The sequence below is a fragment of the Giraffa tippelskirchi genome, chromosome 11 (assembly GCF_054371585.1).
Source record: "Giraffa tippelskirchi isolate mGirTip1 chromosome 11, T2T-mGirTip1v1.2.pri, whole genome shotgun sequence".
Taxonomy (NCBI): domain Eukaryota; kingdom Metazoa; phylum Chordata; class Mammalia; order Artiodactyla; family Giraffidae; genus Giraffa; species Giraffa tippelskirchi.
In genome coordinates this window covers 78,833,107-78,857,643 of record NC_137285.1, presented here as the reverse complement: position 1 = coordinate 78,857,643, position 24,537 = coordinate 78,833,107, and the positions used below count along the sequence as shown (strand labels likewise).

At 54.6% G+C, this 24,537-nt stretch overlaps 2 protein-coding genes and 1 long non-coding RNA gene across 3 annotated transcripts in view; 2 read left to right on the top strand and 1 right to left on the bottom strand.

Moving 5' to 3' along the window:
* Positions 1–24,537, bottom strand: part of LOC145527777 (uncharacterized) — a 170,297-nt gene that overhangs the window by 17,304 nt on the left and 128,456 nt on the right. The window contains exons 18-21 of the long non-coding RNA XR_014069858.1: positions 22,931–23,042; positions 15,296–15,407; positions 7,666–7,777; positions 35–146 (exon numbers count right to left, since the gene is read on the bottom strand). This is a non-coding gene — a long non-coding RNA (uncharacterized LOC145527777). The remainder of the gene's footprint in view (positions 1–34; positions 147–7,665; positions 7,778–15,295; positions 15,408–22,930; positions 23,043–24,537) is intronic.
* Positions 3,858–7,427, top strand: LOC145527755 (uncharacterized). The gene is made up of 3 exons (XM_081545824.1): positions 3,858–4,027; positions 4,427–4,739; positions 4,997–7,427. Exons 1-3 carry the CDS (start codon positions 3,893–3,895, stop codon positions 5,617–5,619), a joined length of 1,071 nt encoding a protein of 356 aa, XP_081401950.1. The 5' UTR covers positions 3,858–3,892; the 3' UTR covers positions 5,620–7,427.
* LOC145527740 (uncharacterized) lies at positions 19,116–20,908 on the top strand. Its single transcript, XM_081545807.1, has 3 exons — positions 19,116–19,292; positions 19,692–20,004; positions 20,262–20,908. The coding sequence occupies exons 1-3, from the start codon at positions 19,158–19,160 to the stop codon at positions 20,882–20,884; spliced, it is 1,071 nt and encodes a 356-aa protein (XP_081401933.1). The 5' UTR covers positions 19,116–19,157; the 3' UTR covers positions 20,885–20,908.

The window sequence follows — 24,537 nt, the reverse complement described above, 5'->3', positions numbered from 1 at the left end:
AAACAAGCTGACAGAAAAGTGGGAGAGGACTCACGGGCAGACGGCTTCCCTCAGGTCTCGGGTGGAGCTCTGGGACCACAGCAGCAACGGGCCATCCCAGGCCCTGGGCTCAGCAGCGCCCTCATTCTCAGGCCGGCGGCTCTGCCCTGAGGGGAGCAGGAACGTCACCAACTGCCGCAGGCGGACCTCAAGCCCCTCCCACTGCTGGAGCCTGACCTGCCCCGGCCCCACCCCTTCCCCTACCCCAGCAGGACGAGAGCTCGTCTTCCCCTGGCTTCCAACGGGAGGCCCGGCCCTGGGCCCCGATTGGGCACTGCCCCAGCCCGGAGCCAATCACAGTGGCCAGGGAGGTGGAACGCACCGATTGGCCAGGGCCAGGTCATGTGACCATACTCCCCAGGAAACTCAAATATTACCAAGGTTCCCTAAGAAACCAATGAACAAAATTATCCAGTAAAGGCAAACCGTACTTTTTAATGAGGCCAATGTCACAGAAAAAAAAAATGCTCCACAGTAAACTGCTCAAGGAAGCTACTAAATAAACTTTCAGAAAAGTGTAGTAGGTTTTTTTTTTTTAAATAGGGTGACGGAGAGATATACCTTTCCCATCTATGTGAATTTAGGTTTAAACTAGATTTCCCTTGGCTATTATATAAGACAAAAAAACCCACATCACCCTCTTTCACTCCCCCCCACCCCCAAAAAGTGTTTTAATCTATTGAATTTTTGTGTCCTCAGTTGTGTCTGATTCACGGCAACTCACGAACTCTACACAGCCAGGCTCTTCCGTCCATGGAATTCAGGGCAATTTTTTCTGTCCCAGTAAATGCCCACCCTGGGTGATCCAAAGGCAAGGGCTCAGAGGCTCCTGAGAGACTAACTAACTCCTTTCAGCTGAGCACAGAGCTGGCTCCTCACTGGGATGCCTGTGGCCTGGGGCTCCCAGAGGGGAGAGCAGCACTCGCCCCACCGTGTGGTCACTGCTGGAAGTGCAGGCTGCTCCTCACTCCCCCTTGACAGTGTCCCTGAGGGCAGAACAGTGTGAATCGAATCAAGGTGGAAATGCAAACTCCAATGCAACCAACCTTCCCACAAGGTCTCCAAAACCACTCAGGAACAGGGAATTGGAAACTGCAGGGGATGACATGAATGGAGATGGAGACTTGACACCTTACACCGAGTTCACTTCCAGTTATCCCTAGACAAACTTTCCATGAAAACTTGTCACAAATCTAGAAGAACAATGAGCAGAAACCGGACACGTGCTTTGAGTCTTCACACACAAAACTAAAAGGCAGTCCACAAAAAAAACGCCAGAGAATACAGTGGACTTTGCAAAATCAAAGATATCTACTGTGGGAAAGACCTCATGACAAAAGCAAAAGACAGGTCATACATCGCGAGACGAATGAGTGGAAACACAAAGCTTATCAAGGATGTGTCTCCAAACAGACAAAGAACGCCAACACAACAAGCCTGTGAAAACTAGGGAAAGGTCTGAAGGGACACCAGACGGAGGAAGACACACACAGAGTATCCCGGATGATGTCCAGCACTGAGGGCCTGAAGAAACAACAGTCTAGTTGCACCCCCTCAGGCCTGTGTGACCGTGGATGAGGCCTCTGTTTCCCGGTGGCTCTGAGACATGGACAGGGAGGAAGGGGAAGAGAAGTCACTTGCATTTCTAATACTCACAGCAAAGTCTTCCAATGAGAAGGGAATTATCACCCCCACTGACAATGCCATTCACTGAAGTGATACCCACGAGTCCATCTACCCCAGAAGGGAAGGATGGACCTGTTCTCACAAAACGGCGAGAGATGGAAGGAGGAAGATCAAGCCCACACCAATCACTGGAAAGAGAAGCTGTGCTCAGGGCTTGAAAGAATTCCTATTGGGAAAATCATGTCACAGCCCCACATGGCAATCCACAGCTTCCATGCTATTCCTCCCAAAATGCCAATGCATTTTCGCACCGAACAAAGAATTGCAAAGGGGGTACGGAAACAGAAAGGAGCCTACATTGTCAATACAATCCGACGAAAAAGCCCCGATACGGACATCCAAGGTTGTGTGAAAGGAAATTAGACGACCAAACTAGGATCCTCAGGAGAGTATCGGAGAAGGCAATGGCGACCCACTCCAGTACTCTTGCCTGGAAAATGTCCTGGACGGAGGAGCCTGGTAGGCTGCAGGCCATGGGGTCATGCAGAGTCAGACACGACTGAAGTGACTTAGCCGCAGCAGCAGCAGCAGCAGGACAGTATGCTATTGGGAATACAACAACACACACAGATCCAGATCGATGGAATAAAGTTGAGGGTCCAGAAACAAACCCCAGCATCCATGGTCAACTCATCTCTGACACAGACGGGGAGAATATCCAAATGGGAACAGGAAAGCCTCTTCAATCAATGTCCATGGGAAAACCAGACAGCTACATCTGAAGAACGCTATTGGTTTTGATCTCATACCACCTCAATATCGGGGAAAAACCTCACCCTAAAGACTGATGTCATGAGATAGCTAGAAAGAAGCGTAGGTCAAAGGCTCCTTAACATCAGAGTCTCCTTGCCATTTGCTGGGCGGAGGTCGAAATGGGTCTCTTCAAGTAAGGGAAAGAGGTAAACGAAGTACACCACTGGGTTTCCATCCAATGGAACCTCTTCACAACAGAGAAGCTAAGCATTCACAAATGCAAAAGATAGGAAACGGAACATGAGAGACTCCTTGCAAGTGGTGTATCTGAGAAGGGGTTCATATGGAAAGAGACGAAGAATGCACAGCACTCAGATTCCAAGAAACACCACCACCACCCTTGACCCTTCCCCCATGACCAACTCTGACCTAAAGCCTTTCTCTCCCTCTAACCTATCCCTAAAACATAACCCTCATCTAATCATATACATGTGCATCCCTAGCATCCATCCATCCATCCACACACGAGAGAGAAAGAGGAAGACACAGACGGAATTGAGAAAGGAAAAGAGAGGGACACAGCCAGAGAGAGACACGGAACCAAAGAGAGGAAAGGAGTCGATGGTCCAGACTTTTCCTCAATCTGTCTCGAAGGTAGAAGCAATGACAGCGCCCTTCCACCCCAGAAGGGGGAAAAGGACGGAAGGTTTGGAGAGGAAAAGACAAGAACGCAGGGAGCCAGTAGAAGCTCAGCCACCCACAGAAGCCGAGCTGGGACACTTCAACAGAATCTCAATGGAAACAGAGGACCAGAAAGTTGGCTACTCTTTTCTATAAGAGAGGGAGACCTTCGAGTCTTCCTTTCGGTCCTCCAACTTGGATGCGGGGTCTCAAAACAGTCAGGAGGGGGAGTGCCTTTTCCTGGGTACCACGGCGCATCCAGGCCTCGTTCTGCCCCATTCTGTGCTGTGCCAGCCCTGGATGGAATCTTTCTTTCTGAAGTCTCAGTGCACGAGCTCCACGTGATATCGGCCCCAGGTGGAAAGGCATGGAGCTGCTCGTAGGCCGACAGGCCTAGGAAGCAGATGGGAGAATGACCCCCACTCTGCAGATGGAGAGACTGGGGAAACCCTGAGGGGCATATGGTTGTCAAGGGCCACACCACTTATGAGAAGAAGGAGCCTGGTCTGAGAGCAGCATGGTCCTCGGAGCTCAGGCCCTGGCTGAACCCAGGCCTCCCCAGGGCTGTGGGCTGGGCCGTGTGGGTGTCACTGTGCCTGCACATGGCCTAAGGGGGGTGATCGAGCAGTCAGAAACCCAGAGATTCCCTCGGGAAGTTTTGGGGAAGGGACCTCAGCACGAACCCCAGGAGATGATGTCACCTGCCGGCAACAGAACCCAACAGAACCCGCAATCCGGGTATCCAGGCCTCCAGAGCGGAGAGGAGCCCCCAGCCAGATCACTTGCTGCCAAGATGTTCTGCTGTTTGCCCCTGCCCAGAGGCCGGGGCCTCAGGAGAGCTCACAGGCAGTGTGCGTGGGCACCCTGTCGACGTTGGCTCAGGACACCCCCGAGAGGCCTCTGGCCCTTTGCCCGGAGAAACAGAAAGGTAACACGGGGAGCCCCAGGCCGGGCCAGGCCACCTCTCCCATGCCACCCGGAAACACCGGGTCCTTTGCCTGTGTGTGGGGATGCGGGTTTCTCGGGCTGTGTCCCCCTCAAGGAAGCCCAGGCGGATGTGGGGTCAGAAGCCTGTGGACAAGTTGTGTCCACACCCCAGGGGAGAGCAGGCTGGGCGGGATGGGGAGAGTGTGGGCAGCGCCGGCCCGCCAGGCTGACCTCACACCCTCAGATGGGTCTCTTTCCTCCCGGGTGGGGATCTGAGCAGACACACGTCTCTGACCCTTCTGGGAAGAGAAGTTCGAGCAGGCAGAAGCAGCGGCTCCACTGGCCAGGCCCAGCTCGGAAAACTCCCAGCATGGCTGGCTGACGGTCACTGTCGTTGCAGAGCTTCCCACGTGACGAGGCCGAGGACGGGGACACCCCATCCAGCTCCCAGAGGGAGGGGTCGGAGCACCACCCGCCCGCCCGTGAGGCCCAGTGCAGGCTCCAGGTCAGCGTGCCCACGGAGGCATCAGCCCCACCGGGGGAGACGCGGAGGTGGGGAAGGCCTGCTGCCGAGACACCGCCCAGGATACAGCCGGCGGCCCAGTCTGAGGCTGCCACGGAGCTCAGCACACCCGGCTCCGACCCAGAGTCCAGAGAACCCCGGCCTCTGAGGCACCAGGAGGACCTGGAGCCCAGCACGCCAGAGCACAGAGGTGAGGACGCTGGGGCTGGTGCACGGGAGTGTGTGGGGAGGGGTGCTGAGCTACACAGGGACGAGTCCCCGAAAGCTGCTGCTGGGCCTGCAGCAAGCGCTGGCCTCACACCCCCCGCCCCCCATCTTGCACACTTCAGTCCCAAAAGACATCTGACGCTGGGTATTCTTTGGGAACCTCTTGGAAGGTTTCTGTCCCGGGGTACGCACATGCCAAGGCTGGCCTGTGGGCAAACTTTGCTTCTCCCCCAACTCTAGCACTGGCCTCCAACTGGAACCAGGCTCCACTTCCCAGACCTGTCCCTAAAGAGGTGGTGGCTCCAGGTGCAGGACCCAGGGATCCACCGAGGGCAGATGGAGAAGCGAGACTTGCCCTCGCAGAGACACCAGGCCAGCTGGGTACTGGCCAGCACACCGGGCAGATCGGATCTCCGTGCCTGCAGGACCCCCAGCCCCAGGCACTGATGTCCCACCCCCTCAGCGAGAACCTCCACCTCCACGTGCACCTCTACCTGCTCGGGCTTTGGCAAGAGAACCCGAGGCAGAGGAGGAGTCACCGCCTCGGCAGGGAGAGCCTGCCCTGGCTCCCGCGCAACACCCAGATGCCCACGATCACTCACCCAGCCCTGCAGGGAGAAAGAGCCCCCGCTCTGGACAGAGACCCAGAGCCCTTGCCGGAAACACCACGTCCAGGGGAGCGGTCGGCTCTGCAGCCTCCATCCCTGTCTGCTCACCGTGGATGCCGGCAACTCGGTCTGCCCCCAGGGGACATGGAGTTCCTTTCCCCTGAACTGCTTTGCATTTGGTTTCTTTCCACCTTTCTGGTGATGTTTTATTTTTTGTATGGTTTCCTGTATTTTTGTTTTTTAAGTTGCGATTAGTAAACTTTTTCATCATTGTTGCAATCTGGGATCACTGTTGTGTAACTCTGGTGATACTGTGTTACCATCACCACTTTGTAGTTTCAGACCCGTTCGATCTTTATGCCCCACCCCCCAACAAAGCCTGGATTCAAGGCAAGCACGCCCTGTTCATCCCTCCCCCCGATCCTGAACACAATTTCATCTTTTCTTTCTGCATTCCTTCCTATATTCTTGGTGTCCCCAATCAATGACTCTCAGTGAAATGACTGAAGGAGTGTTTTTCGGACTCTCCACCTATTGTAAGACTCCATTGGAGAGTTCTCATTTTTATGTCATTTGAACTAGCCTTTGATAGCTGAAAGGACGGTGTACGTCCTTTCAAGATACCATGTGCCAAACGAAGCCCTTTTGGCAACTGCCATCATTATCTCCAGGCAGGCATTGCTGTTTGAAGGGTGACATCTCAGCCAGAAGGCAGAGGCTGAGCTCCTCTTGTTGCACCAGCTCCCAAAAGAAGCCAAGAAAGGGAGCTGGAACAACAAACCACCCCCATGCCCAGGAAAGCGTTCTTCATGACAGAAGGCTAGAAAATGACCCAACATCCTTGTGGCCCAGAACCACTCTAGAAAATCACTGTTCCATAAAAAAGAGAAACACATGGGAAGTTCCAAGGAGAGGCAATGCCCATGGCCAGTGTACTTGAGAGACGGCCTGACCGCTCCGGGGAAGACACGCACCGACGGAACCCCTTGGGAAACAGCAGTGATAGTCCTCACCGTCGTAAGGGTTTCCTCTGGGGACAACCTGCCCTGGGCACCACACGAGGGAGCAGACCGGCTTCTCTTCCTCTGCCCCCACACCATTCACTCATGAAGGCAGCTCAGGTGTTCTCATGCCCTGCCTGCCTGCCTGCCTGGCTCATCCGTGAGCTGTGACCACCTCCAGGGTAGGACTCCACCTTTTCCTCTCTGTGTACCGTGAATCTGCACACAGTGGGCTTTCAGAACCTTAGGAGACTTGAGCCATTCCCGCTCGAGCCAGAACCCTCCCCAGGAAGGAAAACAGCTGTGGAGTCATTTTGGCCCCAGCACTGGTTCCGAAAGCCTGGCGGCTCCTACAGCCTCTACGGTGTGAAGAGGGAGGTCCCTTTTGACAGAGCTTTCCGGCTCTCAGATCTAAGCTGTTGTTTCACTGTCAGCTGTGTCTTCCGTTGCAGCCAGGTGGGCCACGCTGCTCCAAAGGAGCTCACAATCTGAGTTTCAAGGGAGGACAGGGATGGCTACAACGTGCTGCAAACTGAGTGAGGGTCCCCACAATCCTCAGCAAAGGTCTGTGGTGTGCAAGTGGGGAGTAGAGGGCCCCCAAGTTCCAAAGGAAGGGAGGTAGTCGGGAGCTAAAGCCCTTGGCTGCTGTGGTAGCAGCTGCAGATGGCAGCTCGTCCACAGTGCACTTCGAATGAGGTCATATGAGCGGGACTCTGGAAATGGCTCCGAAATCAAGAGAAAGGGGTCAGGGTATGTGGGAATCCGGCGGGGGTGGGGGGTGGATGAAGGAAGGTGTCCCTCCTCTCTCCAGTGCAATTTGGTTTGGTGAGTCTCAAAGCTACCAGATGGCACTTCCCAAGTCAGGCCCCCGCAGGAATCAGGGTGGGCTGCCTGCCTCGGCCCCTGCCACAGGGACAAGCCACACCAGTGGCCTCCCTGAGCTCCAATGGCCGGATCTGGGGGGTCCTGTCTGGGTGCACACCTCCTTGCTGTGGCCAAGTTCCCCCCTTCTCTGAGCACCAGCTTCATCCTCTCGAATGAGGACATCGATTGCTACCTTGGCACGTTACTCTCTTCATCCTCTGAAGGCTCATTAGGCTTATCCTACAATTACTAGCTGGCCCGAAGAGATATCTCCTGAATCCAGATTAACCTGGAGTCTCCCAGGCTCATCTGGCATGTCTTCCCTGAAGTCTGCCAAAACCCACACCCTTGCATTTCCAGGGACTCCCCTTAGCCAGCTGGGCAGAAAACCCAGCATGCTTCAAACAAGCTGACAGAAAAGTGGGAGAGGACTCACGGGCAGACGGCTTCCCTCAGGTCTCGGGTGGAGCTCTGGGACCACAGCAGCAACGGGCCATCCCAGGCCCTGGGCTCAGCAGCGCCCTCATTCTCAGGCCGGCGGCTCTGCCCTGAGGGGAGCAGGAACGTCACCAACTGCCGCAGGCGGACCTCAAGCCCCTCCCACTGCTGGAGCCTGACCTGCCCCGGCCCCACCCCTTCCCCTACCCCAGCAGGACGAGAGCTCGTCTTCCCCTGGCTTCCAACGGGAGGCCCGGCCCTGGGCCCCGATTGGGCACTGCCCCAGCCCGGAGCCAATCACAGTGGCCAGGGAGGTGGAACGCACCGATTGGCCAGGGCCAGGTCATGTGACCATACTCCCCAGGAAACTCAAATATTACCAAGGTTCCCTAAGAAACCAATGAACAAAATTATCCAGTAAAGGCAAACCGTACTTTTTAATGAGGCCAATGTCACAGAAAAAAAAAATGCTCCACAGTAAACTGCTCAAGGAAGCTACTAAATAAACTTTCAGAAAAGTGTAGTAGGTTTTTTTTTTTTAAATAGGGTGACGGAGAGATATACCTTTCCCATCTATGTGAATTTAGGTTTAAACTAGATTTCCCTTGGCTATTATATAAGACAAAAAAACCCACATCACCCTCTTTCACTCCCCCCCACCCCCAAAAAGTGTTTTAATCTATTGAATTTTTGTGTCCTCAGTTGTGTCTGATTCACGGCAACTCACGAACTCTACACAGCCAGGCTCTTCCGTCCATGGAATTCAGGGCAATTTTTTCTGTCCCAGTAAATGCCCACCCTGGGTGATCCAAAGGCAAGGGCTCAGAGGCTCCTGAGAGACTAACTAACTCCTTTCAGCTGAGCACAGAGCTGGCTCCTCACTGGGATGCCTGTGGCCTGGGGCTCCCAGAGGGGAGAGCAGCACTCGCCCCACCGTGTGGTCACTGCTGGAAGTGCAGGCTGCTCCTCACTCCCCCTTGACAGTGTCCCTGAGGGCAGAACAGTGTGAATCGAATCAAGGTGGAAATGCAAACTCCAATGCAACCAACCTTCCCACAAGGTCTCCAAAACCACTCAGGAACAGGGAATTGGAAACTGCAGGGGATGACATGAATGGAGATGGAGACTTGACACCTTACACCGAGTTCACTTCCAGTTATCCCTAGACAAACTTTCCATGAAAACTTGTCACAAATCTAGAAGAACAATGAGCAGAAACCGGACACGTGCTTTGAGTCTTCACACACAAAACTAAAAGGCAGTCCACAAAAAAAACGCCAGAGAATACAGTGGACTTTGCAAAATCAAAGATATCTACTGTGGGAAAGACCTCATGACAAAAGCAAAAGACAGGTCATACATCGCGAGACGAATGAGTGGAAACACAAAGCTTATCAAGGATGTGTCTCCAAACAGACAAAGAACGCCAACACAACAAGCCTGTGAAAACTAGGGAAAGGTCTGAAGGGACACCAGACGGAGGAAGACACACACAGAGTATCCCGGATGATGTCCAGCACTGAGGGCCTGAAGAAACAACAGTCTAGTTGCACCCCCTCAGGCCTGTGTGACCGTGGATGAGGCCTCTGTTTCCCGGTGGCTCTGAGACATGGACAGGGAGGAAGGGGAAGAGAAGTCACTTGCATTTCTAATACTCACAGCAAAGTCTTCCAATGAGAAGGGAATTATCACCCCCACTGCCAATGCCATTCACTGAAGTGATACCCACGAGTCCATCTACCCCAGAAGGGAAGGATGGACCTGTTCTCACAAAACGGCGAGAGATGGAAGGAGGAAGATCAAGCCCACACCAATCACTGGAAAGAGAAGCTGTGCTCAGGGCTTGAAAGAATTCCTATTGGGAAAATCATGTCACAGCCCCACATGGCAATCCACAGCTTCCATGCTATTCCTCCCAAAATGCCAATGCATTTTCGCACCGAACAAAGAATTGCAAAGAGGGTACGGAAACAGAAAGGAGCCTACATTGTCAATACAATCCGACGAAAAAGCCCCGATACGGACATCCAAGGTTGTGTGAAAGGAAATTAGACGACCAAACTAGGATCCTCAGGAGAGTATCGGAGAAGGCAATGGCGACCCACTCCAGTACTCTTGCCTGGAAAATGTCCTGGACGGAGGAGCCTGGTAGGCTGCAGGCCATGGGGTCATGCAGAGTCAGACACGACTGAAGTGACTTAGCCGCAGCAGCAGCAGCAGCAGGACAGTATGCTATTGGGAATACAACAACACACACAGATCCAGATCGATGGAATAAAGTTGAGGGTCCAGAAACAAACCCCAGCATCCATGGTCAACTCATCTCTGACACAGACGGGGAGAATATCCAAATGGGAACAGGAAAGCCTCTTCAATCAATGTCCATGGGAAAACCAGACAGCTACATCTGAAGAACGCTATTGGTTTTGATCTCATACCACCTCAATATCGGGGAAAAACCTCACCCTAAAGACTGATGTCATGAGATAGCTAGAAAGAAGCGTAGGTCAAAGGCTCCTTAACATCAGAGTCTCCTTGCCATTTGCTGGGCGGAGGTCGAAATGGGTCTCTTCAAGTAAGGGAAAGAGGTAAACGAAGTACACCACTGGGTTTCCATCCAATGGAACCTCTTCACAACAGAGAAGCTAAGCATTCACAAATGCAAAAGATAGGAAACGGAACACGAGAGACTCCTTGCAAGTGGTGTATCTGAGAAGGGGTTCATATGGAAAGAGACGAAGAATGCACAGCACTCAGATTCCAAGAAACACCACCACCACCCTTGACCCTTCCCCCATGACCAACTCTGACCTAAAGCCTTTCTCTCCCTCTAACCTATCCCTAAAACATAACCCTCATCTAATCATATACATGTGCATCCCTAGCATCCATCCATCCATCCACACACGAGAGAGAAAGAGGAAGACACAGACGGAATTGAGAAAGGAAAAGAGAGGGACACAGCCAGAGAGAGACACGGAACCAAAGAGAGGAAAGGAGTCGATGGTCCAGACTTTTCCTCAATCTGTCTCGAAGGTAGAAGCAATGACAGCGCCCTTCCACCCCAGAAGGGGGAAAAGGACGGAAGGTTTGGAGAGGAAACGACAAGAACGCAGGGAGCCAGTAGAAGCTCAGCCACCCGCAGAAGCCGAGCTGGGACACTTCAACAGAATCTCAATGGAAACAGAGGACCAGAAAGTTGGCTACTCTTTTCTATAAGAGAGGGAGACCTTCGAGTCTTCCTTTCGGTCCTCCAACTTGGATGCGGGGTCTCAAAACAGTCAGGAGGGGGAGTGCCTTTTCCTGGGTACCACGGCGCATCCAGGCCTCGTTCTGCCCCATTCTGTGCTGTGCCAGCCCTGGATGGAATCTTTCTTTCTGAAGTCTCAGCGCACGAGCTCCACGTGATATCGGCCCCAGGTGGAAAGGCATGGAGCTGCTCGTAGGCCGACAGGCCTAGGAAGCAGATGGGAGAATGACCCCCACTCTGCAGATGGAGAGACTGGGGAAACCCTGAGGGGCATATGGTTGTCAAGGGCCACACCACTTATGAGAAGAAGGAGCCTGGTCTGAGAGCAGCATGGTCCTCGGAGCTCAGGCCCTGGCTGAACCCAGGCCTCCCCAGGGCTGTGGGCTGGGCCGTGTGGGTGTCACTGTGCCTGCACATGGCCTAAGGGGGGTGATCGAGCAGTCAGAAACCCAGAGATTCCCTTGGGAAGTTTTGGGGAAGGGACCTCAGCACGAACCCCAGGAGATGATGTCACCTGCCGGCAACAGAACCCATCAGAACCCGCAATCCGGGTATCCAGGCCTCCAGAGCGGAGAGGAGCCCCCAGCCAGATCACTTGCTGCCAAGATGTTCTGCTGTTTGCCCCTGCCCAGAGGCCGGGGCCTCAGGAGAGCTCACAGGCAGTGTGCGTGGGCACCCTGTCGACGTTGGCTCAGGACACCCCCGAGAGGCCTCTGGCCCTTTGCCCGGAGAAACAGAAAGGTAACACGGGGAGCCCCAGGCCGGGCCAGGCCACCTCTCCCATGCCACCCGGAAACACCGGGTCCTTTGCCTGTGTGTGGGGATGCGGGTTTCTCGGGGTGTGTCTCCCTCAAGGAAGCCCAGGCGGATGTGGGGTCAGAAGCCTGTGGACAAGTTGTGTCCACACCCCGGGGCAGAGCAGGCTGGGCGGGATGGGGAGAGTGTGGGCAGCGCCAGCCCGCCAGGCTGACCTCACACCCTCAGATGGGTCTCTTTCCTCCCGGGTGGGGATCTGAGCAGACACACGTCTCTGACCCTTCTGGGAAGAGAAGTTCGAGCAGGCAGAAGCAGCGGCTCCACTGGCCAGGCCCAGCTCGGAAAACTCCCAGCATGGCTGGCTGACGGTCACTGTCGTTGCAGAGCTTCCCACGGGATGAGGCCGAGGACGGGGACACCCCATCCAGCTCCCAGAGGGAGGGGTCGGAGCACCACCCGCCCGCCCGTGAGGCCCAGTGCAGGCTCCAGGTCAGCGTGCCCACGGAGGCATCAGCCCCACCGGGGGAGACGCGGAGGTGGGGAAGGCCTGCTGCCGAGACACCGCCCAGGATACAGCCGGCGGCCCAGTCTGAGGCGGCCACGGAGCTCAGCACACCCGGCTCCGACCCAGAGTCCAGAGAACCCCGGCCTCTGAGGCACCAGGAGGACCTGGAGCCCAGCACGCCAGAGCACAGAGGTGAGGACGTTGGGGCTGGTGCACGGGAGTGTGTGGGGAGGGGTGCTGAGCTACACAGGGACGAGTCCCCGAAAGCTGCTGCTGGGCCTGCAGCAAGCGCTGGCCTCACACCCCCCGCCCCCCATCTTGCACACTTCAGTCCCAAAAGACATCTGACGCTGGGTATTCTTTGGGAACCTCTTGGAAGGTTTCTGTCCCGGGGTACGCACATACCAAGGCTGGCCTGTGGGCAAACCTTGCTTCTCCCCCAACTCTAGCACTGGCCTCCAACTGGAACCAGGCTCCACTTCCCAGACCTGTCCCTAAAGAGGTGGTGGCTCCAGGTGCAGGACCCAGGGATCCACCGAGGGCAGATGGAGAACCGAGACTTGCCCTCGCAGAGACACCAGGCCAGCTGGGTACTGGCCAGCACACCGGGCAGATCGGATCTCCGTGCCTGCAGGACCCCCAGCCCCAGGCACTGATGTCCCACCCCCTCAGCGAGAACCTCCACCTCCACGTGCACCTCTACCTGCTCGGGCTTTGGCAAGAGAACCCGAGGCAGAGGAGGAGTCACCGCCTCGGCAGGGAGAGCCTGCCCTGGCTCCCGCGCAACACCCAGATGCCCACGATCACTCACCCAGCCCTGCAGGGAGAAAGAGCCCCCGCTCTGGACGGAGACCCAGAGCCCTTGCCGGAAACACCACGTCCAGGGGAGCGGTCGGCTCTGCAGCCTCCATCCCTGTCTGCTCACCGTGGATGCCGGCAACTCGGTCTGCCCCCAGGGGACATGGAGTTCCTTTCCCCTGAACTGCTTTGCATTTGGTTTGTTTCCACCTTTCTGGTAATGTTTTATTTTTTGTATGGTTTCCTGTATTTTTGTTGGTTAAGTTGGGATTAGTAAACTTTTTCATCATTGTTGCAATCTGGGATCACTGTTGTTTAACTCTGGTGATACTGTGTTACCATCACCACTTTGTAGTTTCAGACCCGTTCGATCTTTATGCCCCACCCCCCAACAAAGCCTGGATTCAAGGCAAGCACGCCCTGTTCATCCCTCCCCCGATCCTGAACACAATTTCATCTTTTCTTTCTGCATTCCTTCCTATATTCTTGGTGTCCCCAATCAATGACTCTCAGTGAAATGACTGAAGGAGTGTTTTTCGGACTCTCCACCTACTGTAAGACTCCATTGGAGAGTTCTCATTTTTATGTCATTTGAACTAGCCTTTGATAGCTGAAAGGACGGTGTACGTCCTTTCAAGATACCATGTGCCAAACGAAGCCCTTTTGGCAACTGCCATCATTATCTCCAGGCAGGCATTGCTGTTTGAAGGGTGACATCTCAGCCAGAAGGCAGAGGCTGAGCTCCTCTTGTTGCACCAGCTCCCAAAAGAAGCCAAGAAAGGGAGCTGGAACAACAAACCACCCCCATGCCCAGGAAAGCGTTCTTCATGACAGAAGGCTAGAAAATGACCCAACATCCTTGTGGCCCAGAACCACTCTAGAAAATCACTGTTCCATAAAAAAGAGAAACACATGGGAAGTTCCAAGGAGAGGCAATGCCCATGGCCAGTGTACTTGAGAGACGGCCTGACCGCTCCGGGGAAGACACGCACCGACGGAACCCCTTGGGAAACAGCAGTGATAGTCCTCACCGTCGTAAGGGTTTCCTCTGGGGACAACCTGCCCTGGGCACCACACGAGGGAGCAGACCGGCTTCTCTTCCTCTGCCCCCACACCATTCACTCATGAAGGCAGCTCAGGTGTTCTCATGCCCTGCCTGCCTGCCTGCCTGGCTCATCCGTGAGCTGTGACCACCTCCAGGGTAGGACTCCACCTTTTCCTCTCTGTGTACCGTGAATCTGCACACAGTGGGCTTTCAGAACCTTAGGAGACTTGAGCCATTCCCGCTCGAGCCAGAACCCTCCCCAGGAAGGAAAACAGCTGTGGAGTCATTTTGGCCCCAGCACTGGTTCCGAAAGCCTGGCGGCTCCTACAGCCTCTACGGTGTGAAGAGGGAGGTCCCTTTTGACAGAGCTTTCCGGCTCTCAGATCTAAGCTGTTGTTTCACTGTCAGCTGTGTCTTCCGTTGCAGCCAGGTGGGCCACGCTGCTCCAAAGGAGCTCACAATCTGAGTTTCAAGGGAGGACAGGGATGGCTACAACGTGCTGCAAACTGAGTGAGGGTCCCCACAATCCTCAGCAAAGGTCTGTGGTGTGCAAGTGGGGAGTAGAGGGCCCCCAAGTTCCAAAGGAAGGGAGGTAGTCGGGAGCTAAAGCCCTTGGCTGCTGTGGTAGCAGCTGCAGATGGCAGCTCGTCCACAGTGCACTTCGAATGAGGTCATATGAGCGGGACTCTGGAAATGGCTCCGAAATCAAGAGAAAGGGGTCAGGGTATGTGGGAATCCGGCGGGGGTGGGGGGTGGATGAAGGAAGGTGTCCCTCCTCTCTCCAGTGCAATTTGGTTTGGTGAGTCTCAAAGCTACCAGATGGCACTTCCCAAGTCAGGCCCCCGCAGGAATCAGGGTGGGCTGCCTGCCTCGGCCCCTGCCACAGGGACAAGCCACACCAGTGGCCTCCCTGAGCTCCAATGGCCGGATCTGGGGGGTCCTGTCTGGGTGCACACCTCCTTGCTGTGGCCAAGTTCCCCCCTTCTCTGAGCACCAGCTTCATCCTCTCGAATGAGGACATCGATTGCTACCTTGGCACGTTACTCTCTTCATCCTCTGAAGGCTCATTAGGCTTATCCTACAATTACTAGCTGGCCCGAAGAGATATCTCCTGAATCCAGATTAACCTGGAGTCTCCCAGGCTCATCTGGCATGTCTTCCCTGAAGTCTGCCAAAACCCACACCCTTGCATTTCCAGGGACTCCCCTTAGCCAGCTGGGCAGAAAACCCAGCATGCTTCAAACAAGCTGACAGACAAGTGGGAGAGGACTCACGGGCAGACGGCTTCCCTCAGGTCTCGGGTGGAGCTCTGGGACCACAGCAGCAACGGGCCATCCCAGCCCCTGGGCTCAGCAGCGCCCTCATTCTCAGGCCGGCGGCTCTGCCCTGAGGGGAGCAGGAACGTCACCAACTGCCGCAGGCGGACCTCAAGCCCCTCCCACTGCTGGAGCCTGACCTGCCCCGGCCCCACCCCTTCCCCTACCCCAGCAGGACGAGAGCTCGTCTTCCCCTGGCTTCCAACGGGAGGCCCGGCCCTGGGCCCCGATTGGGCACTGCCCCAGCCCGGAGCCAATCACAGTGGCCAGGGAGGTGGAACGCACCGATTGGCCAGGGCCAGGTCATGTGACCATACTCCCCAGGAAACTCAAATATTACCAAGGTTCCCTAAGAAACCAATGAACAAAATTATCCAGTAAAGGCAAACCGTACTTTTTAATGAGGCCAATGTCACAGAAAAAAAAAAAAATGCTCCACAATAAACTGCTCAAGGAAGCTACCAAATAAACTTTCAGAAAAGTGTAGTAGTTTTTTTTTTTTTTTTTAATAGGGTGACGGAGAGATATACCTTTCCCATCTATGTGAATTTAGGTTTAAACTAGATTTCCCTTGGCTGTTATATAAGACAAAAAAACCCACATCACCCTCTTTCACTCCCCCCCACCCCCAAAAAGTGTTTTAATCTATTGAATTTTTGTGTCCTCAGTTGTGTGTGATTCACGGCAACTCACGAACTCTACACAGCCAGGCTCTTCCGTCCATGGAATTCAGGGCAATTTTTTCTGTCCCAGTAAATGCCCACCCTGGGTGATCCAAAGGCAAGGGCTCAGAGGCTCCTGAGAGACTAACTAACTCCTTTCAGCTGAGCACAGAGCTGGCTCCTCACTGGGATGCCTGTGGCCTGGGGCTCCCAGAGGGGAGAGCAGCACTCGCCCCACCGTGTGGTCACTGCTGGAAGTGCAGGCTGCTCCTCACTCCCCCTTGACTGTGTCCCTGAGGGCAGAACAGTGTGAATCGAATCAAGGTGGAAATGCAAACTCCAATGCAACCAACCTTCCCACAAGGTCTCCAAAACCACTCAGGAACAGGGAATTGGAAACTGCAGGGGATGACATGAATGGAGATGGAGACTTGACACCTTACACCGAGTTCACTTCCAGTTATCCCTAGACAAACTTTCCATGAAAACTTGTCACAAATCTAGAAGAACAATGAGCAGAAACCGGACACGTGCTTTGAGTCTTCACACACAAAACTAAAAGGCAGTCCACAAAAAAAAACCCAGAGAATACAGTGGACTTTGCAAAATCAAAGATATCTACTGTGGGAAAGACCTCATGACAAAAGCAAAAGACAGGTCATACATCGCGAGACGAATGAGTGGAAACACAAAGCTTATCAAGGATGTGTCTCCAAACAGACAAAGAACGCCAACACAACAAGCCTGTGAAAACTAGGGAAAGGTCTGAAGGGACACCAGACGGAGGAACACACACAGAGTATCCCGGATGATGTCCAGCACTGAGGGCCTGAAGAAACAACAGTCTAGTTGCACCCCCTCAGGCCTGTGTGACCGTGGATGAGGCCTCTGTTTCCCGGTGGCTCTGAGACATGGACAGGGAGGAAGGGGAAGAGAAGTCACTTGCATTTCTAATACTCACAGCAAAGTCTTCCAATGAGAAGGGAATTATCACCCCCACTGCCAATGCCATTCACTGAAGTGATACCCACGAGTCCATCTACCCCAGAAGGGAAGGATGGACCTGTTCTCATACAACGGCGAGAGATGGAAGGAGGAAGATCAAGCCCACACCAATCACTGGAAAGAGAAGCTGTGCTCAGGGCTTGAAAGAATTCCTATTGGGAAAATCATGTCACAGCCCCACATGGCAATCCACAGCTTCCATGCTATTCCTCCCAAAATGCCAATGCATTTTCGCACCGAACAAAGAATTGCAAAGGGGGTACGGAAACAGAAAGGAGCCTACATTGTCAATACAATCCGACGAAAAAGCCCCGATACGGACATCCAAGGTTGTGTGAAAGGAAATTAGACGACCAAACTAGGATCCTCAGGAGAGTATCGGAGAAGGCAATGGCGACCCACTCCAGTACTCTTGCCTGGAAAATGTCCTGGACGGAGGAGCCTGGTAGGCTGCAGGCCATGGGGTCATGCAGAGTCAGACACGACTGAAGTGACTTAGCCGCAGCAGCAGCAGCAGCAGGACAGTATGCTATTGGGAATACAACAACACACACAGATCCAGATCGATGGAATAAAGTTGAGGGTCCAGAAACAAACCCCAGCATCCATGGTCAACTCATCTCTGACACAGACGGGGAGAATATCCAAATGGGAACAGGAAAGCCTCTTCAATCAATGTCCATGGGAAAACCAGACAGCTACATCTGAAGAACGCTATTGGTTTTGATCTCATACCACCTCAATATCGGGGAAAAACCTCACCCTAAAGACTGATGTCATGAGATAGCTAGAAAGAAGCGTAGGTCAAAGGCTCCTTAACATCAGAGTCTCCTTGCCATTTGCTGGGCGGAGGTCGAAATGGGTCTCTTCAAGTAAGGGAAAGAGGTAAACGAAGTACACCACTGGGTTTCCATCCAATGGAACCTCTTCACAACAGAGAAGCTAAGCATTCACAAATGCAAAAGATAGGAAACGGAACATGAGAGACTCCTTGCAAGTGGTGTATCTGAGAAGGGGTTCATATGGAAAGAGACGAAGAATGCACAGCACTCAGATTCCAAGAAACACCACCACCACCCTTGACCCTTCCCCCATGACCAACTCTGACCTAAAGCCTTTCTCTCCCTCTAACCTATCCCTAAAACATAACCCTCATCTAATCATATACATGTGCATCCCTAGCATCCATCCATCCATCCACACACGAGAGAGAAAGAGGAAGACACAGACGGAATTGAGAAAGGAAAAGAGAGGGACACAGCCAGAGAGAGACACGGAACCAAAGAGAGGAAAGGAGTCGATGGTCCAGACTTTTCCTCAATCTGTCTCGAAGGTAGAAGCAATGACAGCGCCCTTCCACCCCAGAAGGGGGAAAAGGACGGAAGGTTTGGAGAGGAAAAGACAAGAACGCAGGGAGCCAGTAGAAGCTCAGCCACCCGCAGAAGCCGAGCTGGGACACTTCAACAGAATCTCAATGGAAACAGAGGACCAGAAAGTTGGCTACTCTTTTCTATAAGAGAGGGAGACCTTCGAGTCTTCCTTTCGGTCCTCCAACTTGGATGCGGGGTCTCAAAACAGTCAGGAGGGGGAGTGCCTTTTCCTGGGTACCACGGCGCATCCAGGCCTCGTTCTGCCCCATTCTGTGCTGTGCCAGCCCTGGATGGAATCTTTCTTTCTGAAGTCTCAGTGCACGAGCTCCACGTGATATCGGCCCCAGGTGGAAAGGCATGGAGCTGCTCGTAGGCCGACAGGCCTAGGAAGCAGATGGGAGAATGACCCCCACTCTGCAGATGGAGAGACTGGGGAAACCCTGAGGGGCATATGGTTGTCAAGGGCCACACCACTTATGAGAAGAAGGAGCCTGGTCTGAGAGCAGCATGGTCCTCGGAGCTCAGGCCCTGGCTGAACCCAGGCCTCCCCAGGGCTGTGGGCTGGGCCGTGTGGGTGTCACTGTGCCTGCACATGGCCTAAGGGGGGTGATCGAGCAGTCAGAAACCCAGAGATTCCCTTGGGAAGTTTTGGGGAAGGGACCTCAGCACGAACCCCAGGAGATGATGTCACCTGCCGGCAACAGAACCCAACAGAACCCGCAATCCGGGTATCCAGGCCTCCAGAGCGGAGAGGAGCCCCCAGCCAGATCACTTGCTGCCAAGATGTTCTGCTGTTTGCCCCTGCCCAGAGGCCGGGGCCTCAGGAGAGCTCACAGGCAGTGTGCGTGGGCACCCTGTCGACGTTGGCTCAGGACACCCCCGAGAGGCCTCTGGCCCTTTGCCCGGAGAAACAGAAAGGTAACACGGGGAGCCCCAGGCCGGGCCAGGCCACCTCTCCCATGCCACCCGGAAACACCGGGTCCTTTGCCTGTGTGTGGGGATGCGGGTTTCTCGGGCTGTGTCCCCCTCAAGGAAGCCCAGGCGGATGTGGGGTCAGAAGCCTGTGGACAAGTTGTGTCCACACCCCAGGGGAGAGCAGGCTGGGCGGGATGGGGAGAGTGTGGGCAGCGCCGGCCCGCCAGGCTGACCTCACACCCTCAGATGGGTCTCTTTCCTCCCGGGTGGGGATCTGAGCAGACACACGTCTCTGACCCTTCTGGGAAGAGAAGTTCGAGCAGGCAGAAGCAGCGGCTCCACTGGCCAGGCCCAGCTCGGAAAACTCCCAGCATGGCTGGCTGACGGTCACTGTCGTTGCAGAGCTTCCCACGTGACGAGGCCGAGGACGGGGACACCCCATCCAGCTCCCAGAGGGAGGGGTCGGAGCACCACCCGCCCGCCCGTGAGGCCCAGTGCAGGCTCCAGGTCAGCGTGCCCACGGAGGCATCAGCCCCACCGGGGGAGACGCGGAGGTGGGGAAGGCCTGCTGCCGAGACACCGCCCAGGATACAGCCGGCGGCCCAGTCTGAGGCTGCCACGGAGCTCAGCACACCCGGCTCCGACCCAGAGTCCAGAGAACCCCGGCCTCTGAGGCACCAGGAGGACCTGGAGCCCAGCACGCCAGAGCACAGAGGTGAGGACGCTGGGGCTGGTGCACGGGAGTGTGTGGGGAGGGGTGCTGAGCTACACAGGGACGAGTCCCCGAAAGCTGCTGCTGGGCCTGCAGCAAGCGCTGGCCTCACACCCCCCGCCCCCCATCTTGCACACTTCAGTCCCAAAAGACATCTGACGCTGGGTATTCTTTGGGAACCTCTTGGAAGGTTTCTGTCCCGGGGTACGCACATGCCAAGGCTGGCCTGTGGGCAAACTTTGCTTCTCCCCCAACTCTAGCACTGGCCTCCAACTGGAACCAGGCTCCACTTCCCAGACCTGTCCCTAAAGAGGTGGTGGCTCCAGGTGCAGGACCCAGGGATCCACCGAGGGCAGATGGAGAAGCGAGACTTGCCCTCGCAGAGACACCAGGCCAGCTGGGTACTGGCCAGCACACCGGGCAGATCGGATCTCCGTGCCTGCAGGACCCCCAGCCCCAGGCACTGATGTCCCACCCCCTCAGCGAGAACCTCCACCTCCACGTGCACCTCTACCTGCTCGGGCTTTGGCAAGAGAACCCGAGGCAGAGGAGGAGTCACCGCCTCGGCAGGGAGAGCCTGCCCTGGCTCCCGCGCAACACCCAGATGCCCACGATCACTCACCCAGCCCTGCAGGGAGAAAGAGCCCCCGCTCTGGACAGAGACCCAGAGCCCTTGCCGGAAACACCACGTCCAGGGGAGCGGTCGGCTCTGCAGCCTCCATCCCTGTCTGCTCACCGTGGATGCCGGCAACTCGGTCTGCCCCCAGGGGACATGGAGTTCCTTTCCCCTGAACTGCTTTGCATTTGGTTTCTTTCCACCTTTCTGGTGATGTTTTATTTTTTGTATGGTTTCCTGTATTTTTGTTTTTTAAGTTGGGATTAGTAAACTTTTTCATCATTGTTGCAATCTGGGATCACTGTTGTGTAACTCTGGTGATACTGTGTTACCATCACCACTTTGTAGTTTCAGACCCGTTCGATCTTTATGCCCCACCCCCCAACAAAGCCTGGATTCAAGGCAAGCACGCCCTGTTCATCCCTCCCCCCGATCCTGAACACAATTTCATCTTTTCTTTCTGCATTCCTTCCTATATTCTTGGTGTCCCCAATCAATGACTCTCAGTGAAATGACTGAAGGAGTGTTTTTCGGACTCTCCACCTACTGTAAGACTCCATTGGAGAGTTCTCATTTTTATGTCATTTGAACTAGCCTTTGATAGCTGAAAGGACGGTGTACGTCCTTTCAAGATACCATGTGCCAAACGAAGCCCTTTTGGCAACTGCCATCATTATCTCCAGGCAGGCATTGCTGTTTGAAGGGTGACATCTCAGCCAGAAGGCAGAGGCTGAGCTCCTCTTGTTGCACCAGCTCCCAAAAGAAGCCAAGAAAGGGAGCTGGAACAACAAACCACCCCCATGCCCAGGAAAGCGTTCTTCATGACAGAAGGCTAGAAAATGACCCAACATCCTTGTGGCCCAGAACCACTCTAGAAAATCACTGTTCCATAAAAAAGAGAAACACATGGGAAGTTCCAAGGAGAGGCAATGCCCATGGCCAGTGTACTTGAGAGACGGCCTGACCGCTCCGGGGAAGACACGCACCGACGGAACCCCTTGGGAAACAGCAGTGATAGTCCTCACCGTCGTAAGGGTTTCCTCTGGGGACAACCTGCCCTGGGCACCACACGAGGGAGCAGACCGGCTTCTCTTCCTCTGCCCCCACACCATTCACTCATGAAGGCAGCTCAGGTGTTCTCATGCCCTGCCTGCCTGCCTGCCTGGCTCATCCGTGAGCTGTGACCACCTCCAGGGTAGGACTCCACCTTTTCCTCTCTGTGTACCGTGAATCTGCACACAGTGGGCTTTCAGAACCTTAGGAGACTTGAGCCATTCCCGCTCGAGCCAGAACCCTCCCCAGGAAGGAAAACAGCTGTGGAGTCATTTTGGCCCCAGCACTGGTTCCGAAAGCCTGGCGGCTCCTACAGCCTCTACGGTGTGAAGAGGGAGGTCCCTTTTGACAGAGCTTTCCGGCTCTCAGATCTAAGCTGTTGTTTCACTGTCAGCTGTGTCTTCCGTTGCAGCCAGGTGGGCCACGCTGCTCCAAAGGAGCTCACAATCTGAGTTTCAAGGGAGGACAGGGATGGCTACAACGTGCTGCAAACTGAGTGAGGGTCCCCACAATCCTCAGCAAAGGTCTGTGGTGTGCAAGTGGGGAGTAGAGGGCCCCCAAGTTCCAAAGGAAGGGAGGTAGTCGGGAGCTAAAGCCCTTGGCTGCTGTGGTAGCAGCTGCAGATGGCAGCTCGTCCACAGTGCACTTCGAATGAGGTCATATGAGCGGGACTCTGGAAATGGCTCCGAAATCAAGAGAAAGGGGTCAGGGTATGTGGGAATCCGGCGGGGGTGGGGGGTGGATGAAGGAAGGTGTCCCTCCTCTCTCCAGTGCAATTTGGTTTGGTGAGTCTCAAAGCTACCAGATGGCACTTCCCAAGTCAGGCCCCCGCAGGAATCAGGGTGGGCTGCCTGCCTCGGCCCCTGCCACAGGGACAAGCCACACCAGTGGCCTCCCTGAGCTCCAATGGCCGGATCTGGGGGGTCCTGTCTGGGTGCACACCTCCTTGCTGTGGCCAAGTTCCCCCCTTCTCTGAGCACCAGCTTCATCCTCTCGAATGAGGACATCGATTGCTACCTTGGCACGTTACTCTCTTCATCCTCTGAAGGCTCATTAGGCTTATCCTACAATTACTAGCTGGCCCGAAGAGATATCTCCTGAATCCAGATTAACCTGGAGTCTCCCAGGCTCATCTGGCATGTCTTCCCTGAAGTCTGCCAAAACCCACACCCTTGCATTTCCAGGGACTCCCCTTAGCCAGCTGGGCAGAAAACCCAGCATGCTTCAAACAAGCTGACAGAAAAGTGGGAGAGGACTCACGGGCAGACGGCTTCCCTCAGGTCTCGGGTGGAGCTCTGGGACCACAGCAGCAACGGGCCATCCCAGGCCCTGGGCTCAGCAGCGCCCTCATTCTCAGGCCGGCGGCTCTGCCCTGAGGGGAGCAGGAACGTCACCAACTGCCGCAGGCGGACCTCAAGCCCCTCCCACTGCTGGAGCCTGACCTGCCCCGGCCCCACCCCTTCCCCTACCCCAGCAGGACGAGAGCTCGTCTTCCCCTGGCTTCCAACGGGAGGCCCGGCCCTGGGCCCCGATTGGGCACTGCCCCAGCCCGGAGCCAATCACAGTGGCCAGGGAGGTGGAACGCACCGATTGGCCAGGGCCAGGTCATGTGACCATACTCCCCAGGAAACTCAAATATTACCAAGGTTCCCTAAGAAACCAATGAACAAAATTATCCAGTAAAGGCAAACCGTACTTTTTAATGAGGCCAATGTCACAGAAAAAAAAAATGCTCCACAGTAAACTGCTCAAGGAAGCTACTAAATAAACTTTCAGAAAAGTGTAGTAGGTTTTTTTTTTTTAAATAGGGTGACGGAGAGATATACCTTTCCCATCTATGTGAATTTAGGTTTAAACTAGATTTCCCTTGGCTATTATATAAGACAAAAAAACCCACATCACCCTCTTTCACTCCCCCCCACCCCCAAAAAGTGTTTTAATCTATTGAATTTTTGTGTCCTCAGTTGTGTCTGATTCACGGCAACTCACGAACTCTACACAGCCAGGCTCTTCCGTCCATGGAATTCAGGGCAATTTTTTCTGTCCCAGTAAATGCCCACCCTGGGTGATCCAAAGGCAAGGGCTCAGAGGCTCCTGAGAGACTAACTAACTCCTTTCAGCTGAGCACAGAGCTGGCTCCTCACTGGGATGCCTGTGGCCTGGGGCTCCCAGAGGGGAGAGCAGCACTCGCCCCACCGTGTGGTCACTGCTGGAAGTGCAGGCTGCTCCTCACTCCCCCTTGACAGTGTCCCTGAGGGCAGAACAGTGTGAATCGAATCAAGGTGGAAATGCAAACTCCAATGCAACCAACCTTCCCACAAGGTCTCCAAAACCACTCAGGAACAGGGAATTGGAAACTGCAGGGGATGACATGAATGGAGATGGAGACTTGACACCTTACACCGAGTTCACTTCCAGTTATCCCTAGACAAACTTTCCATGAAAACTTGTCACAAATCTAGAAGAACAATGAGCAGAAACCGGACACGTGCTTTGAGTCTTCACACACAAAACTAAAAGGCAGTCCACAAAAAAAACGCCAGAGAATACAGTGGACTTTGCAAAATCAAAGATATCTACTGTGGGAAAGACCTCATGACAAAAGCAAAAGACAGGTCATACATCGCGAGACGAATGAGTGGAAACACAAAGCTTATCAAGGATGTGTCTCCAAACAGACAAAGAACGCCAACACAACAAGCCTGTGAAAACTAGGGAAAGGTCTGAAGGGACACCAGACGGAGGAAGACACACACAGAGTATCCCGGATGATGTCCAGCACTGAGGGCCTGAAGAAACAACAGTCTAGTTGCACCCCCTCAGGCCTGTGTGACCGTGGATGAGGCCTCTGTTTCCCGGTGGCTCTG